The sequence below is a fragment of the Pseudorca crassidens genome, chromosome 10, assembly GCF_039906515.1.
Source record: "Pseudorca crassidens isolate mPseCra1 chromosome 10, mPseCra1.hap1, whole genome shotgun sequence".
Lineage (NCBI taxonomy): Eukaryota > Metazoa > Chordata > Mammalia > Artiodactyla > Delphinidae > Pseudorca > Pseudorca crassidens.
The window spans coordinates 1,975,937-1,993,730 of NC_090305.1; the positions used below are offsets into that span (position 1 = coordinate 1,975,937).

At 51.5% G+C, this 17,794-nt stretch overlaps 2 protein-coding genes and 1 long non-coding RNA gene across 6 annotated transcripts in view; 2 read left to right on the plus strand and 1 right to left on the minus strand.

Moving 5' to 3' along the window:
- Positions 1 to 13: 13 nt before the first annotated feature.
- On the plus strand, positions 14 to 15,427 carry NQO2 (N-ribosyldihydronicotinamide:quinone dehydrogenase 2). Of its 4 annotated transcripts, XM_067751883.1 has the most exons (8): positions 72 to 270; positions 1,362 to 1,504; positions 1,720 to 1,744; positions 3,018 to 3,182; positions 10,251 to 10,381; positions 12,526 to 12,639; positions 13,531 to 13,632; positions 15,196 to 15,427. In XM_067751883.1, the coding sequence occupies exons 4-8, from the start codon at positions 3,143 to 3,145 to the stop codon at positions 15,370 to 15,372; spliced, it is 564 nt and encodes a 187-aa protein (XP_067607984.1). In that variant the 5' UTR covers positions 72 to 270; positions 1,362 to 1,504; positions 1,720 to 1,744; positions 3,018 to 3,142; the 3' UTR covers positions 15,373 to 15,427. The 4 variants fall into 4 exon arrangements, with proteins under 4 accessions (XP_067607983.1, XP_067607984.1, XP_067607981.1 ...); XM_067751882.1 differs by lacking the exon at positions 1,720 to 1,744 and having other exon boundaries at positions 14 to 167; XM_067751880.1 differs by lacking the exon at positions 1,720 to 1,744 and having other exon boundaries at positions 73 to 270.
- On the minus strand, positions 7,959 to 11,296 carry LOC137231501 (uncharacterized). Its single transcript, XR_010946599.1, has 2 exons — positions 10,793 to 11,296; positions 7,959 to 9,214 (listed from the first exon to the last, which is right to left on the minus strand). It is a non-coding gene; the product is annotated as an uncharacterized lncRNA (long non-coding RNA).
- Positions 15,304 to 17,794, plus strand: part of RIPK1 (receptor interacting serine/threonine kinase 1) — a 41,190-nt gene continuing 38,699 nt past the window's right edge. The window contains exon 1 of the mRNA XM_067751868.1: positions 15,304 to 15,434. The gene's annotated coding sequence lies outside the window, so the exon portion shown is untranslated. The remainder of the gene's footprint in view (positions 15,435 to 17,794) is intronic.

Below are 17,794 nucleotides of genomic sequence, written 5' to 3' on the forward strand. Positions count from 1 at the left end.
GGCGGGGCCCCGCTGGCAGACTCCCAGCGTCCGCTTCGCAAAGCGCGTCCGCCCGCCGACGTCTGCGAGTGCGTGGCCCGCGCGGCCAGAACGTGTCGTGGACGTCGGACGTTCTTCCGGAGGAAGTCCGAGTCCTGCCCTTGTCCTGGGCGCGGGCGCTGGCTGCGGTGAGCGTCTGCGCCCACCGGGGAGCGGGCTTGGGGACCCTACCCAGGGCGAGGGTCTCTGCGGGTTCCCACTCCCCGCGTGCCCGAGGCTCCTCTTCTACAGGTACGAGGCTGGGGCACAGGGTGAGCAGGCCCTTCGCTGCCATCAGCCGCTGCCCTCCGCCCTGGACTCGGGCTGCGCCGACCCCAGTTGCAGACGGGAAGTGGGCAGCCTGGGGTCAGCGAGTGGGCGTCGCGGTGACCCGGCCTGGTTCCGGCTCGGCCTCTGCCCCGCGTACCGTCCAGTCTGTACCAGGCCCTGGAACTCAGCTTCTTTAACTTTAGTCCCTGAGATTCTCAGCCAGAGAAATTCGAGAAGAGAAACGTGTACTCAGTGTATGCTGCCTGCACGGCTATTTCTAGTTCTAGGGGGGATGGAAAGAACACAAGTGTAGGAAGAGAGAAACGGTCGCGGAGATTAGGACGAAGTAATGTACATCAAATTATCAGCCCATTTGATGTGATATACAGAGTTTAACAACCACGTGGCTCTTTTTTCCTGTTGACCTGGTAAGTGTATTAATTTCCAAGGAAGGGGAAAGTACCCCTGCTGTGCAGGGGCAGTAGGTAGGGAAGGTCAGTGGGGGAAGTGTTGGGCTAGTAGCCGACTTCTGGGGCCTCAGTTTCTTATTCTGTACAACTAGGAGAATTGACCAGAGCGGGAGTCAGAAACTCAGTGGCCTCCAGGGGCCTGGCGGGTGATGTAAATAGGTAAACTGGGCCCAGCAAAGCAAGAGGGGAATGCATGCCCTGCTGTAGGCATTAAAATTAAATGTTTTTTAACCAAACCAAAATGTCTTTGGGCCCTGGCCCTAGGGATCTCAGGATGAGGTGTTCCCCGAGTCTGGAGTGCACTGCTGACCTGTCCGAGGTGATCAGGTCCCATCACTCTCCTGCATAACATGCTCCAATGGCTTTCTTTTAGGCTCAGGGTAAAGTCTTTGCCCCTGTCCTGCAGACCCACCCATCTCTTGGACCGAATCTCCCACCACCCAGCGCTCTGTTTTAACCCCAGCTGCCTCATGCAGGCTTCCTTGAACACCTGGCTTCCACTCCCGCCGCCCGCCTTACCCTCGCTCTTCCCTCTGCCTGAACCTGGCTGTGGCTGTGCCTCGACCTCTCCCCCTGCCCCTCAGTGTTTGTTTTCTCTTCTAGATTGTTGGGGTCACTGAGGAGAGTGATTGTGCCTGAGAGCCCAGGCCCCACCACACGCAGTCCTTCTGTGCCCAGAGTTCACTGCAGACCCTCCTCTTGGCAGCATCCGGAGAGAAAAATACTCATCTTCTAGAATATGGCAGGTGACTATTAGCCATGGGGGAGTTAAGCTTTTTTAAATTAAAATTTTAGTTAGAAATGGAATACCTTGTTATAAAAACTCCAGACAGCGCTGAAGTGTATAAAACTTGTTTATAATGTGCACTGCTATCTGGAATTCTCTCGTTTTGTGTTTTCTTACTGTCCATTTCAGCCCCATCAAAATCTAATGCTTATCCTGTCTTTGCTTTGCCTCCAGCCTCTGGGATGACCACCAGGACATAGTAGGTGCTCAATAAATAGATATTGAGTGAATGAGCCCCAAGAGTTACAATGGTTAAAGATTCAGCACGACTCACACCCATCCCATTCTGTGACATCTCTTTATTTCAACAAAAGATGAAAATCCTTTCATTTCAGAACATACACGTTCGCGTTATTTCACACGTCGCGTTGTCCGTTAGCGTTTGTCAGCCTCGGCACTGCTGACCTTTGGGGCTAGATCGCCCTGTGTTGTGGGACCTGTCTGTACTTCTGGGATGTTTAGCAGCAGCCTTGGGCTCTGTCTCCCGTATGCCAGCCTTGCCTCCCTCTAGAAGTGACAGCCAGAAACGTCTCCAGACCTCGTGAAATAGCCCCTGGGAGGCAACACTCTCCCCAGATCGTGTGTATCCCTTTTCCTTTTAAGTCACCAAGTAGAGCTCCTTTATGACAGATGAGTCTGAGAGGTTAAAATAGAACTGTTAATCATTAATTTGACTTGTGGGATTCAACCTTTACACTCAGCTGAATGCCCCAGAGCTGTTTGCTTCCAACTGACGCTTATATTTTCTCCTTAAGGGCCTAAAGAGAATAATATAAAACAAGAGTTAAACATTTTGGTCTCAGACGTTCCCAGGGAAGACTTAAACAAATCCCCACAGCTGCCTTCGGTACCTAAGCTCACAGAACCTTCCGAACGAAGAAAGGACTGCTCCAGAGGCTGTTGGTGTTAACGACACGGCCAGGCCCTGTAACACTGGTCTTCTTAGAGCCCCTTGCCCTCAGCCTCCCCGCAAAAGCGGGGCTTGATGCAGGCTCTGCCTCTCCCATGGGACTAGGGATCTGATTTTTGATGTCTTAAGTGTCAGTTTTTGATGGAGGGGAAGGAAGCAGAGCTGTGTGTCAGTGGCTGATGCCTTCCAACAAAGGGTTAGCACAAAAGATTAGTCACGGTAGTTTCTTATGATATTAGGCAACACAGCTAAAGCTTACGGAGGATAACCAAAACAGATTGGGCTTTTAAGGAACTCAGTTGTGTTACTCTTGAGGAATCGTAACTTGACTCGTCGTATATTTGTGTGTTAGTAAACTCAAGTAATGATGAACTATGACATAGTTAGATTTTTCTTAAATGCTCATTGTTTTAAACGTGTCACCCATAAAAAGCGTTGGTCTTTCTCGCTTAGCTTCAGCCATGGTGGTGCACCTACATGTTTCATTGTCGTCTTAGTCCTTGTTGCATTTTGACAAAGAGGAATTATTCTTCAAGAGAAATGGTTTCTTGTCCGGATTTAGGTAAGAAAGTGCTCATCGTCTACGCGCACCAAGAGCCCAGGTCTTTCAACTGGTCCCTGAAGGATGTGGCGGTTGCGGAACTGAGCCGGCAGGGCTGCACCGTCACCGTTTCTGATCTCTATGCCATGGACTTTGAGCCTAGGGCCACGAGGAAAGATATCACTGGTGAGTCATGGAATAAATGCTCTGGTTTTTTAAACTTTCTGCTCTGTGTGTGTCTTCTTACTGAGGTATAATTGACATAACGTTGTATTCGTTTCAGGTGTGTAACATAAGGATGCGATGTTGGTATATGTTGCAAAATGATGACAAGTCCAGTTAACATTCGTCACCACACAATTTCACTTTTCTCCCCTCTTGATGAGAGCTTTCAAGATCCGCTCCTTCATATATGCAGCGTCCTAACTGTAGTCGCCGTGCTGTGCGTGACATCCCCGTGACTCAGTCATTTATAACTGAAAGTTTGCTCTTTCAGCTCTCTCTACCTGTATTATGCACACCCTCCAGCCCCGGCCCAGGCAGCCACCAATCTGTTTTCTGTATTCACGAGCTCAGTTATTTTTTTGTTTTGTTTTTTAAGATTCCGCATATAAGTGAGATCATACAGTATTTGTCTTTTTCTTCCTGACTTATTTCACTTAGCATCATACCCTCCAAGTCCATCCATGTTGCTGCAAACGGCAAGGTTTCTTTCTTTGTGGCTGAATGATATTCCATTGTGTTTATATATCACCTTTTCTTCATCCATTGATGGGCATTTAGGTTGTTTTCGTATCTTGGCTGTTGTGAATAACGCTTCAGTGAACAGGGGTGCAGATATCTTTGTGAGTTACTGTGTTTCTTTTCTTTGGGTAGATACCCAGAAGTGGGATTGCTGGATAGTGGCTCTATTTTTAATCTTGGGGAGGAAACCTCCGCACTGTCCTCCACAGTGGCTTGCACTTTGCATTCCCACCAACGGTGCACGAGGGTCCCCTTTTTTCTACGTCCTCACCCGCGCTTGTTGTCTCTTGTCTTGTTGACGATGGCCATTCTGACCGGTGTGAAGTGACATCTCACTGTGGTTTTGATTTGCGTCCCTGATGATTATGATGTCGAGCATCTTTTCACGTGCCTGTTGGCCATCTGTGTGTTTTCTTCAGAAAGATGTCTGTTCAGATTCTCTGCCCATTTTTAAATCAGATTGTTTGGGGGATTTTGCCTTCTTTATAATTTTTTTAATTAAAACAAGTTTGAAAACAAAGCTTATCATTGCACATGATGGAGAGTTCTCAAGTCAAAAAGGCCTCAGGGCAAGTCCTTTCCCCCGTCCCCAGCCACCCGGTTCCTCTGCCCCCAAGGAAACCAGTGTCACCCATTACCTGTGCATCTTTCTGGAGTGAGTCTGCGCTATCTCTGGATGTACCTAAAACAATTAAGGGCATAGTCTCCATTTTCCCTCCGCTTTTTAAAAAATGGGAACATGTTACATATGTTGTTTTCTTTCTTTCTGCTGCGGAGTCCCCCATTGTATGGAGGAGCCATGGTTTGAGTAGCTGCCACTAATGGGCATTTTTGGTTGTTTCTCACTTTTGCTGTGGTAACAGAGCTGCAGCACTCGGTCACGGCCATACGTGTTTTCCTATCTGTGCTGGTATATCTAGAATGGAGTTGCTGGTCAGAGGGAATGTGCGTTTTGAATTTTCGTAGATAATATCAAATTGCCTTCTGTAGGTGCTGTACCAGTTTACCCCCAGCAGTGTTTGCAAGTGCTCGTTTCCTCATTTAACCAATTTTTTGATAATTGCCAGTCTGACAGGTGGAAAAATGGTCCCTGAGTACATACACAGTTTTGTATATGAATTGTAAATATATTTTTACCTATTTTTTTTTTTTAGTTTTGACTTTACTATGGTGGCTTTTTTCATGAAGAATTTCATTTACTTTTGTTTAGTTGGCTTTTGACCTGTGTATTTTGTGTCATGTAAACTCTAAGCTTATTTTTTAAAGGTGTTATAGTTTCTGGTATTTGACAGGTTCCACTGTTTTTTTTTTTTTTTGCGGTACGCGGGTCTCTCACTGTTGTGGCCTCTCCCATTGCGGAGCACAGGCTCCGGATGCGCAGCCTCAGTGGCCATGGCTCACGGGCCCAGCCGCTCCGCGGCATGTGGGATCTTCCCGGACCGGGGCATGAACCCGTGTCCCCTGCATTGGCAGGCAGACTCTCAACCACTGCGCCACCAGGGAAGCCCAAATAATTTTTTTTTTTTTGCGGTATGCGGGCCTCTCACTGTTGTGGCCTCTCCCGTTGCGGAGCACAGGCTCCGGACGCGCAAGCTCAGCGGCCATGGCTCACGGGCCCAGCCGCTCCGCGGCATGTGGGATCTTCCCAGACCGGGGCACGAACCCGTGTCCCCTGCATCGGCAGGCGGACTCTCAACCACTGCGCCACCAGGGAAGCCCTCCACTTTTTAAATTTAAGTATGTTCTCTATTCAGAATTTACTTTGGTGTATGATGTGAGGTGTGGGTCGTTTTTCCCAAGTACTTACCCAGCTCTCTCATCACCATTTATTACATGATCCAGCTATTTGCCCCAATTTAAAAGGCCACCTTCATTGTGATCTGAATTCCCACACATTTTATTCTCTTCTAAACTTTGTATTCTGCTTTTGTTTTCCTATCCATGACTCAGTACCACATGGCTTTAATTATTTTGGCAAATAATTTGTTTAATATCTGATAGAGTTACGTCACCCTCACTTGTCTTATTTTCTATTTTTTTCTGACTAGTTTTACTTTTCCATAAAATCTTTTGAATTAGCTTTCCAGATTGTCAACTGAAAAAAAAATGCACAACATGAGAGTTGTGAGTTAAGTTTCTTTTGGGGCAAAATGAGGACTATAGCCCAGGAGGCAGCCTCTCCGAGAGCTCTGAGGAACTGCTCTGAAGAGGTAGTGGGGAAGTCAGGATATGTGTGATTTTAGTGAAGGGGGTGCGTGCAGTTGAGCACACAGTTCGGCAGAAGGTTGCTGCTGGTCACGAGGAGCACACGTCTCCGTTAGTGACGTTAGTGCTTTTCTAGATATGAAGAGATGCAAGAATTGGGCTCATAAACTCTTCTCCGGGAAAGATCTAACTCTCTGAAGACCTGTTCTGCCAGGTTTTCCGGGAGCACAGGGCGCCTCATTCCTGATCTCCACCCTGAACCCCTTTCAGGGCGTGTTGAAGGTCAGTGGTCACAGCAGTTTGTGACTTAATCCTTGTAGAGGCAGATGGCAAGTGCTAACCTTTGGCTGGCAAGATTCAAAAGGTAACAGATGATCTTTTTTTTAACATCTTGATTGGAGTATAATTGCTTTACAATGGTGTGTTAGTTTCTGCTTTATAACGAAGTGAATCAGTTATACATATACATATGTCCCCATATCCCCTCCCTCTTGCATCTCCCTCCCACCCTCCCTATCCCACCCCTCTAGGTGGTCACAGAGCACCGAGCTGATCTCCCTGTGCTATGCGGCTGCTTCCCACTAGCTAGCTATTTTATGTTTGGTAGTGTACATATGTCCATGCCACTCTCTCACTTTGTCACAGCTTACCCTTCCCCTCCCCGTGTCCTCAAGTCCATTCTCTTGTAGGTCTGTGTCTTTATTCCCATCTTACCCCTAGGTTCTTCATGACCTTTTTTTTCTTTTTTTTCCTTAGATTCCATATATATATGTGTTAGCATAAGGTATTTGTTTTTCTCTTTCTGACTTACTTCACTCTGTATGACAGACTCTGGGTCCATCCACCTCACTACAAATAACTCAATTTCGTTTCTTTTTATGGCTGAGTAATATTCCATTGTACATATGTGCCACATCTTTATCCATTCATCTGATGAAGGACACTAACAGATCTCTTCATTGAGGTCCCATTAAGTTTACAGACGACTCAGCCTCGTGAAGTTCTTTCTGTCCCAGTGACAGGCGTGGCTCCTCATTTGCTCGTGTGCTCTTACAGCCTTCCAGGTCTGTTTATGGGTTTTCTTCATGCAGATCTCACGTAATTCTTACTAACTGGGTTTTGCTCCTCTGTGTCAGCAGGTCCCCGGCCTTATGACACCAGGGCTGGGTCTCGTGGAAGACAGTGTTTCCATGGACTGGGGCGAGGGATGGTTCAGGCGGTGATGCGGGCCATGGGGAACGACTGTAAATGCAGATGAAGCTTCTCTCCCTCGCCCGCCGCTCACCTCCTGCTGTGCAGCCCGGTTACTAACAGGCCGAGGACCGGTACCAGTCTGCGGCCAGGGGGTTGGGGACCCCTGCTCCACGTGAAGAGGACTCATCTGTGTGTGCGTGTATGTGGCTGCTACTAATTTTCTTACTGTTTGTAGTTTTCAGCTGATTCTCTGGGGCTTTCCTGATACACAGTCAGATCATCTGCAAATAATGATAATTTCACCTGTGGTTTTCCAGGAATTTTAATTTTAAATTAATTACCTTTAATTTCCTTTTGTTTGCAGTTGGGTTAACAAGATCCCCAGGTTTAGTATTTAGTGCTGATGGTGATAGCTGACATCCTTGTCTTTTCTTGTCTTCCCTTTTTTTTAAATTTTTTTTATTGATTTATTTTTGGCCGCGTTGGGTCTTTGCCGCTGCGCGCAGGCTTTCTCTAGTTGCGGCGAGCAGGGGCTACTCTTCGTTGCGGTGCGTGGGCTTCTCATTGCGGTGGCTTCTCTTGTTGCAGAGTACAGGCTCTAGGCATGCAGGCTTCTGTAGTTGCAGTGCGCAGGCTCAGTAGTTGTGGCTCGCGGGCTCTAGAGCGCAGGATCAGTAGTTGTGGAGCACGGGCTCAGTTGCTTCGCGGCATGTGGGATCTTCCCGGACCGGGGCTCGAACCTGTGTCCCCTGCATTGGCAGGCGGATTCTCAACCACTGCGCCACCAGGGGAGCCCTTCCCTTTTTTAAAAAAAAACAATATTTATTTATTTTGGCTGCGCGGGGTCTTAGTTGTGGCGTGTCGGATCTAATTCCCTGACCAGGGATTGAACCCGAGCCCCCTGCATTGGGAGCATGGAGTCTTACCCACTGGACCACCGGAGAGGTCCCTGTCTATTCCCTTTCAATAAACCAAACATTCTTTTCACTGAGCGAACAGCAAAGCAGGGACTGGGGAGATAGAGGATTATGTGGGGGAGCCACTGGTTTTCAGTGAATCGGGTGACACAGGCTCTTTGTATAAAGTATCTTAAATGTGGTGAACAGGTGGGCAGAGGGTGGAAACAACAAGCCCTTCTCATGCCCTCCTGGTCCCGCATGGCCCCGGGGACGAGCAGGCGGAGCTTTGTGGTGTGGATCGTTGTAGGTCTTACAAATATCGACAAAATGTGTGTCTGTGTGGAGCTTAGACTCTCCAGTACAGGCGGAAGTGGGGATTTGCTTGATTCACTAGAGCTTCCGGGAGCCTCTCTATGACTGCAGGGCACTTCGCGGCACCTGCTGTAACTTACCAGTTCCCCTGTTGACTTAGGCTTACTTTGTCTCCAGCTTTCGTTTCAAGCTGAGCCAGTATGTTTCCATGGCTCTGGACTTCCTGTCTTACTAAGAAAGTCCTCTCCATATCCTCACTTATAAAATATTCTCATTTTCCCATGACATTTGGATGCCTTTGCTTTGATATTTACTTTTATCTAGAGTACACGTGGCCCATGCACATTTTATTGTCCGTTTACCATTATCAGAAGCACCCCGTGTCCTCTGTGGGCTCCACACCCGGTGGGCGGCAGCCTGCCTGAGACACAGGCTCTCCTGCTCAGGGTCTCTGGTCGGTACAGAACCTCATGCACAGAAGGGTCCCAACAGGTGCTTTGAATGAAAATGAACCCCGGGAGGCTGAGGGAGGAAGCAGAGCCCTGGCATGTTCTCAGCTGTGGCTGCTGAAGGGCTGGCCTCTCCTTGGGCTCCTCTGCAGGCCGCGTGCTGCAGGGGCCGCACCTGGGCCTCCCGTCGTCCCCTCTGCTGCCGTGTGGGACCCGTGGCCTTGAGCTCGGCCCTCAGCCTTCATCTCCTCTCTGGTCGGTTGGGAATTACCCAGCCTGTCGGGTTGTTACGAACATAGAAAGGTGATGCTGCAGAGCAGTGGTACGTGGGGATCCTCAGCCACTGGTGACTGTTGTTAACACTGATCAGTGCGGTTGGGTGAGTCATGATGCTTGAAGAGAACCCACTGAAGGCCTAGATCAAAGTGTTAACTTGGCTCTCAGCCTAGTTGTCGAGAGTTAGGGTTAGAGGGTTAGGGTTATGGTTGGGGTCGGGTTAGGGTTAGAGGATTAGGGTTAGAGGGTTAGGGTTGGGCGTTAGGGGTTAGGGTTGGGGTCAGGGGTTAGGGGTCAGGGTCAGGGTTTAGGGTTAGGGGTTAGGGTTGGGCCGGGGTCAGGGGTTAGGGGTTAGGGCTTTGGGGTTAGGGTCAGGAGTTAGGGTCAGGGGTTAGGGTTAGGTGCTGCAGGTTCCAGCCCAACCCCTCCCCACCCCTGCTGCTGCTGCCTGAGCCCCTCCCCTACCAGGCCTTCTCCTGAATCGCTGAGGCCACAGTGAGCTTTTCCAGAGCTGAATTGGAGCGTTCACTATATACATGGGGAGCAGACCCCTGTGTGCAGGAGAAGCTTAAGCCCCTTGGCCGGGCTCACAAGCCCTGGTCCATTCCTGCAGTCACATCACCTGCGGGCCTCCCGGCCTCTCACCGCAGGTCCTCGGCTGTGCTCCCAGTGGCCCACTCCTGGGCTGGCCAAGTTGTCCCGTCTGCGTCTTCTGCCCAGAAGGTCCCCTGCTTCTCCTGGCTGCCCGAAACTCCTACTCCATCGTCAGAACCCTGACTCATCCCCAGGGTGCGCTCCTGACCCGCCCCCGCAGAGCTGCAGCGCTTGTTACATGCGCAGAGTGAGGCCCGCTGCTTCTGGGCCGTGGGGTGTGAGGCCCGTCTGCCGTAACATTACACCTAGCAAGCTGCGTGGTCGTGTTCTGTGTGTTACCGTGTGGTTGCTCATCCACATCTCCTACCGGACTGTGAGTCCCTTAGGAGAAGGTCAGGACATAGCTTGCTCTCTTTGCGTCCACAGTCTGACCCCAGGGCCTGACGCGTGCTCAGGTCTCCGTGACTGCCCGGTGACCTGCCGGGGGTGGGGAGTGACGTCCAGGCAGCAGTGGCGCTGGTGGGATTGGCGGGATGGGCCGCGGCTGCCCCTGCGTGAGAACCCCTGTCCTGTTCTTCCAGGCGCCCTCTCCCGCCCCGAGTTCTTCAGCTACGGTGTGGAAGCGTACGAGGCCTGCAAGAAGAGGTCTCTGACCAGCGACATAATCGCGGAGCAGAAGAAGGTCCAGGAGGCCGACCTAGTGATGTTTCAGGTTTGGTTCCCCTCAGATTATGGTAACGAATTTGGTTTGTCCTGTGTGCAGGGTCTTTCCCGGTACTGAGTTCACGCTCCTGGCGGTGGTGCTACGATCTGCACGCTTACTACTGTCTCGTTGGGTCCGAAGACCCAGGGAGCCCATACCACCCGTTCAGATCCTGGCCCCCAAGTAAACAGCAGGGATTTCTCTTTAGCCTGTGGGTCCCGAAACGTCTGACCCTGCAGACGGTGCTGCCTTCGTTCTCTGATCCCCAGCCCGGGAGGTGCTGGGCTGCATGGAAACCAGTTTGTCTGCGTGGGTGTTTGTCAGAGTAATTTAGGCCAGATGCAACTGCTGCCTTAAGTATCCTGGTCGTCAAGCCCCGTGGGTGGCCTCACCCCCCACCCTCACCTGGTGCGCACTCACCTTTGTCCCAGGCAGGCTTCACTGCACGAGAGCTGCCCAGGACGCTACGTCCACGGCCAGCCAGGCGGGCATCATGGCAGCAGAGTAAATGTGCTTTTGGGGAGTCGTTGGGTGGATAGAAATCCAAGTCAGGCCAGGAGAGAAGGGGATTTATCGAAAGGGTCCTGATCGCTTGGGTCCCAGAAACCCGAGGACAGGCCGTGGCGGGCCTCAGGGCAGTGGCACGGGGTGTGGGGTGTCTGTTCCCTTCCCCATGGCAGCTGCTTCTCTCCGATCTGGCCGCTCTGCCTCTGCCCCACGTCACTAGATCCAGCCTCCCAGGAAGGGATCTCCTGGGTCCACATCGTCTCTGTTTTCCAACCTGCTGAGGGGCGGGACGTGGGCGGGAGAACAGGACCACCCTTGCGGTGGGCGCAGAGCCAGCTTCCAGACACAGCGCAGAAACACCCCGTAGACTACACCCGTGCACGCGGAGGCGGCAGCCCCGCGCCCGCCCGCCCCGCGCCCGCCCGCCCCGCGTCTGCCCCGCCCGCCCCGCGTCGCCCCGCCCCGCGTCTGCCTCCCCGCGACCTTGACTCCGGGTGTGGACCAAGTGCGGCCGTGCTTCCATCCTCCTCACACCCGAGTGCCCGCGGCTCCCCACCGGCACGCTGGTAGTCACGCAGGACCGTGCAGCCGTGTGACGATGCCCAGCAGTCCGGCCCCTGGTCCGAGCAGAACCCCACGCAGCTCTGTCTCCCCTTCGCTGCGGCTCCCGGCTGAGCACACGGAGCCCGAGGCTTCCCCCCTCCCCCTCTCCTGTAACTGGAAGGTGAACACCTGCCGAGGCCTGTTCCTTCTGTGAGAGTCTTTCTTTACTCTGCCTCTTTTCACTTGTTTTTTCCCCACCCCACCCCTTTTCCCGTACTCTGCCCAGAGCCTCTGCATATATGTTTATTTTTTTTTTGCTCAACACTGATAAAAATGTCATTCACCACGATCACTGCTACTATGACCATAGCTCACCACTCACTGAGCATTTACCCTGTTCTGAGCACTGTGATGTGTCATTGAACCCTCACCACAGTGCTGTGAATGATTTGCAAATCAGGCTAAGGAGGCCCAGAGAGGTTAAGTAACTTGCCAACGTCACACAGCAGTAGGTTGTGGAGCTGGGATTTCAGTGCCAAGTCCTGAGTTAGATTCATAGTGAAAGCACGTGAAACACGGGCTTCCTTCTAGCTTTGGTAACAGGTTATTGCACGTGTTCATCTCTTTTCATTGATATTGTTGGATATGGTGTTAGGGCTTCTAACCCTAACGGGAGTGGACTGCAGGAAGACCGTGCTGCTGGTGTGTGGAATCTGAGGATCAGACTTCTCATAACCTACCCCAGCCCGACTCCCAGATGCCGTGTCTCATCCCCAGGTGGGGAAACGGGCAAACTCTTTCCCACACCCTCCCTCTGGCCCCGTGGCTGGGGGTCAGCACCTCCCGGCCCACTCAGTCAGGGGCAAGCAGTTGGAGGCCGTCACGGGGGACGCAGAGCCACCTGTGACAGGGACCAGGACGCTGTCGGCTCTGCCCGCCCCGCCAGCCGTCACCGCCACACCGCGCGCCTAAGAGAAGGGGGAGAAGCCTCCCCATCGTGTTGGTGACATCTGCCTGCCCGGGCCGGGGAGGAGGCTCCCCCGAACCCCCAGGCAGAGGAATGCGGAAGTGACCCCAGCGCTCCCTGCCTGTTCCACTTGCAGTTCCCGCTGTACTGGTTCAGCGTGCCGGCTGTCCTGAAGGGCTGGATGGACAGGGTGCTGTGCCAGGGCTTTGCCTTCGACATCCCGGGATTCTACGACGACGGCCTCCTCAAGGTACGGCCGGATGAGGGGCGGCGTCCATCGGGGATGGAGGGGGCGTCTCAGCAAGTCACTCCTAGTTTGCATTTTTTAACCAAACACTGAGCGCCAACCGTGTGTAAGGCCCCGTGTGGTTACATGGGCGAGAAAGCGTCGCTCCCGAGGTCATGGGCTTTTCTTCCAGTAAGGGACACAGAGCGTCCACGTCTGTCTGTGTGCTCAGCCAGGGAGGCCTGGGCTGGCCTGGGGACGGCTGCTGAGGGGCACCTGCTCCACGATGCGGGCTCATCACTGGCCACGCACCGGTTCACCTCTGAGCGTCATGTAACCACCTTGAAAACAGGATAATGCCTTGCCCCCAGGGAAGAGGTTGCGGGGAACCTGGCAGGTGCATAGGACGTGGTAGCTATGGATTTCCCACTAAAACAAATGACATTTTTAATTCTGAGATCCTCAGAAAATAAGTGCATATAAAGAAAACACTGAGTCATGAGATCCGTCTCGGACCGTGAAAAGATGCCACCCTTTGCTGAGTGGCCCCAGGAGCCGGGCACTGCGGGCGGTACCATTTGCCCTCCCAGCCGCTCCAGGGTCTGGCCTCCGCCTCATCCACTCCTCCCCTGCGTCCCTGAAGCCTGCTCTCCACCACCCCCGGGGCCTGTCAGCTCTGTGTGCACCCCATCCGTTCCTCTGGTTGTCCCCTGCTCTCTCCATTTGATGTAGCTGTCACCTGCAGTTGGGCTGGACGGAGATGGGAATGTGTGTCTTTCCATCAGGGAAGGGTGCAGGGGAGCTGGCCTCGGGTTTTCCCTCCCGGTCGTTAGAAACCTCTGGGCTGGAGTCACAGTGGCCTTTACTACCCTGTCCTCTGGGGTCCCACCAGAGCGTGTGCTGTGTCCTCCGCAGGGTAAACTGGCCATCCTGTCCATAACCACGGGCGGCACGGCCGACATGTACTGGAAAACTGGAGCCAGCGGAGACTTCCGATACTTCCTGTGGCCCCTCCAGGTACGCCACACCCTTCGCTGAGCCGCACCTCCCCTGGCACAAATGAGGTGTGACATAGGCCTGAAGGCCAGACCGTTCTGACTTCCCTGGGTTCAGGAAGTGACAGCCTCTGCCCTCTTTCATGATTTACTTGGCAGCACTGGAAAGGCTGGCCAATGAGGAAAACACGTGTTATCAGGATAGCTTCTGCCATCGTTTGGTTAGAGGCCAGGCCAAACCTAGTTGGCTGGTGTGCTCTGGGGCACACAGGAGCCCCACGGTGGCCCGTGTGTGTCACGATTCGGGAGGGCAGAGCCATCCACACTCCGGCTCTGCTTCCCGAGGCAGCATCGCCTGGAACCCTGGCAAAAGGCTCCCCGGCCCGCAACCGGCAGCCTTGTGAGTGGGCATGTTTCCATGGAGCCAGCGGCTGGGCGCCTCCCCAGAGCCCACCCTGCCTCCAGGAGCCTGGGACTCAGCTCCGGGCCGCGCTCCCAGGTGGACGCCGGGCTGCCTCTGCGCCCTGGGCCCGGGGTCGGCGAGGACGGCGGTCAGCGGAAGTGCCCCGGTGAGGGGCAGAGCCGAGGAAGGGAGCTGGGGGCCCTGTCCCAGCCCCCCTGTGCTGTAGGGAACTCCTGGGAGACCCAGAGACCTGCATGGAAGCTGCCCATCTAGGTCGTTAGGGGTGTGTGTTGAGCTCGGAAGGGATCACGTAGCTAAGGGTTCGTGCGCTTTAGAAATGCAGGCGGTGGCGTGGGTCCCGGCCTCCCACCCACCTGATGGGGCAGGCCTGGACAGGGTGTGGGTTTAGGGAAGGAGTGCAGACGGAAGACAGTGATATTTCTAGAAAAACGATCTCTGAAAGGAGACGGGATAGTCGTTCCATGTAGTGATGCTCAGCTGCAGAAGCCCGAGCTTCCTCTGCAGAGGCCGAGGGGCCTCTTAGGTGCCATTAGCCAGGCCTAAATTCTTGCTTTTAAAAAATCTTCACCTTTATTTCAGTTTGCAGAAGTACATATCATAGAAAAAAGTGAGATTAGAAAATACAAAAATAGTCCCCTTAATTTCTCCCGTAAACATAATCACTTTGAATGATTTGATGTATTTCTTTACAGCCCATATATATTTTTAAATATATACTTTTAATGATTAGGCTTATCATGTTTATCTTTTTACATAAACCATGTGCCACAAATACTGCTTCACGTTTCTTCTTGCTGTTTACATTTAATGCATATCTTGAACAGCCTTCCATGGTGGCACATTGTAGCTAAAATAACCTCATTCTAGAATATTCCATCACATGACTTGCCATAACTTGCCTAACCAGTCAAAACCTAAACTTCAGTGTCTGACTCAACAGCAGAGATTAAAGATTAATGTCAGTTATCAGAGTAGAATTTGGAACTTGCCGCTGCCCAGCACTCTTCACCTTCCTGGTAGCGGCCGTGTCCTGAGGTTCTGGGGCAGTTCCGTTGTTTTCGATTAACTGGTAGCATGAAAGGTGTTCTGTCCCCTTTGGTGACTGAACGGATGGCGTGTGCAGGGCGGCTTCTCATCGCTCTCCTTTCTTTGCGGCTATAGCACGGCACGCTGCACTTCTGTGGATTTAAAGTCCTTGCCCCTCATATCAGTTTTGCTCCTGAATATGCATCAGAAGAAGAAAGAAAGGGGATGGTGGCCTCCTGGGCGCAGAGGCTGAAGACCATCTGGAACGAGGAGCCCATCCCCTGCTCACCCCCCTGGTACTTCGGGCAGTGACCTCGGGGCCACGCTGGGAGGTGCTGGTGTGTGTAATAAACGACGGCACAACAGAGCAGCAGGTGTGTGGGGTGATGTGACTGCGTCTCCAGGGTCCTGTAGGCCGACTCGCGGCTCCCGTCACCCGCTGGTTGTCCCGGATTCTCTCCTGACAGATGTCTGTATTCTCCCAGGCTTTCTTTTCATTTCTAATATTTTTCCATCTCCCTGTCTTCAGCCTTCACGGGTAGTGGTGTTTTTCTGTAGTTCTGGCTTGGAACTGAATTTGTTAGGTTTTGTTTTGTTTAATTCCATAACTCAACTTGAATTTCTCTTTGCATAGAAAAGTGAAGTCTGTTCACAGCTCGTGTTTGAGTGCTCTGTTTGGACTTACTTCTTCCATCTTTTTTTTTTTTTTTTTTTTTTTTTTACTTGCATCATGACTGTGAAGTTTTAATTGATCAGCCACTTAACATAGTTTTACAATCCCTGCGTGCCCGTGACAACGAGGTTTCCAAACAGTAGTGAGAAGGCATCCTGTCAGTGTGTGCGAGCTCGGGGAACACGACTGACAGTAACCTCAAGGTGTGGGCACGTGTAGGTGGAGTGTCTCCCCCAAAGCAGGTTTGAGGAATTAGATCCCTTCCCCCCACCCCCTCCCCCCATCGTCACGGTCATCGTCACTGCCCAGGACAGAGCAGCTGCCTGGGGTCAGGGCCCTTCTGCTTAGTATCCCAGCCCCGCCCCCATCAGACTGTCCCAGCTTCCCGCTGGATCCCCCTCGTCACACACCTTTCACCTTCCTCTCCCCCTCCCCCGCCCCTCCACCCCCCACCATCTTCAGACCCTTTTCCATCCTCATTTTCTTTCTTCTCTTTTTCACCTAATGCATCACCTGATAGTATTTCTTTTTGTTTTGTTTTTAATATTTACTTATTTATCTTTGGTTGCACCAGGTCTTAGTTGCGGCTTGCAGGCTCCTTAGTTGTGACCTGCGAACTCTTAGTTGCGGCGTGTGGGATCTAGTTCCCTGACCAGGGATTGAACCTGGGCTCCCTGCTTTGGGAGCACGGAGTCGTGTCCACTGTGCCACCAGGGAAGTCGCCACCAGATAGCATTTCGTGTGCCTCCTCTTCCTTTCATCTGAACCTTCCCTCACTCAGAGCTGTTATCCTCAAATCAGCATCTGATCTCTCAGGGTCATTTCTTTCTGACTCTTTTTTTTTTTTTTTTTTTGCTGTACGCGGGCCTCTCACTGTTGTGGCCTCTCCCGTTACAGAGCACAGGCTCCGGACGCGCAGGCTCAGCCGCTCCGCGGCATGTGGGATCCTCCCGGACCAGGGCACGAACCCGCGTCCCCTGCATCGGCAGGCAGACTCTCAACCACTGTGCCACCGGGGAAGCCCTCTGACTCCTTTTTGACGCCACTTTCTTCAGACTTTTTCAGAACAGTCCTCAGATTCTCTTTCTTCCATCCTCCTCAGACCCTTTTTGGGGCTGTCCTCCTCAGATTCCTTCTCAGGGTCACCTCCAAAGCCATTCTTGAAAAGCAAAAACAATACCTTCTCAGCAAACTTGGGTTGGAAGAAATGTCCCCAACCTGATAGAGAGCATCTAAAAACCTACAGCTAATGTTAAACTTTTCTGATAAAATAAGGACTAGAGCAAGGATGTCCACTTCCACCACCCCTGTCCCACATCACACAGGAAGAACTAGTCAGTGCATGTACTGGAAAGGAAAAACTAAAACTGCCACTGTTTGCAGATTATATGATTGTCTACATAGAAAATTTCAAAGATCTACAGAAAAGATGGTCTAGAACTAATAAGAGAGTTTAGCAAGGTCACAAGATACAAGGTCAACCAGCAAAGGCAAACTGTATTTCTATATACTAGCAAGGTACAGTTGGAAACCAAAAGTAAAACAACATTTATGATAGAAAAATGAAATAATCTCACAAAACATGTACACCGTCTCTGTACTGAAAACTGCAAACAGCTGATAAAAAATTAGAATAGCTCTTTAAATAGAGAAACCCATCATATTCGTGGATTGGAAGAATCAGTAGTGTTAAGATGTCAATTCTCCCCACTCATCCATTGTACATCCCCTTATACATTCCCTTATACATCAGTTTAATACAGTTCCAGTCAAAATCCTAGAGAATTTCTGGTAAATATAGACAAGTTGATTCTAAAATGTACAGAGAAAGGCAGAGAAGCTAGAATAGTTAAAACAATTTTGAGAAAGCACACATTTGGCTCCACAGTGCGCAACATGAAGACCTACCCTAAAGCTACAGTAATGAACACAATGTGGTGTAGCAAAGGGATAGATACAAGGTCAGCTGAAGAGGGGAGAGAGAGAGGAATAGACCCACACAAGTACAGCTAACTGATTTTTTTTAGCATTTTAAAAATTAATAGACCATTTTAAAGAACA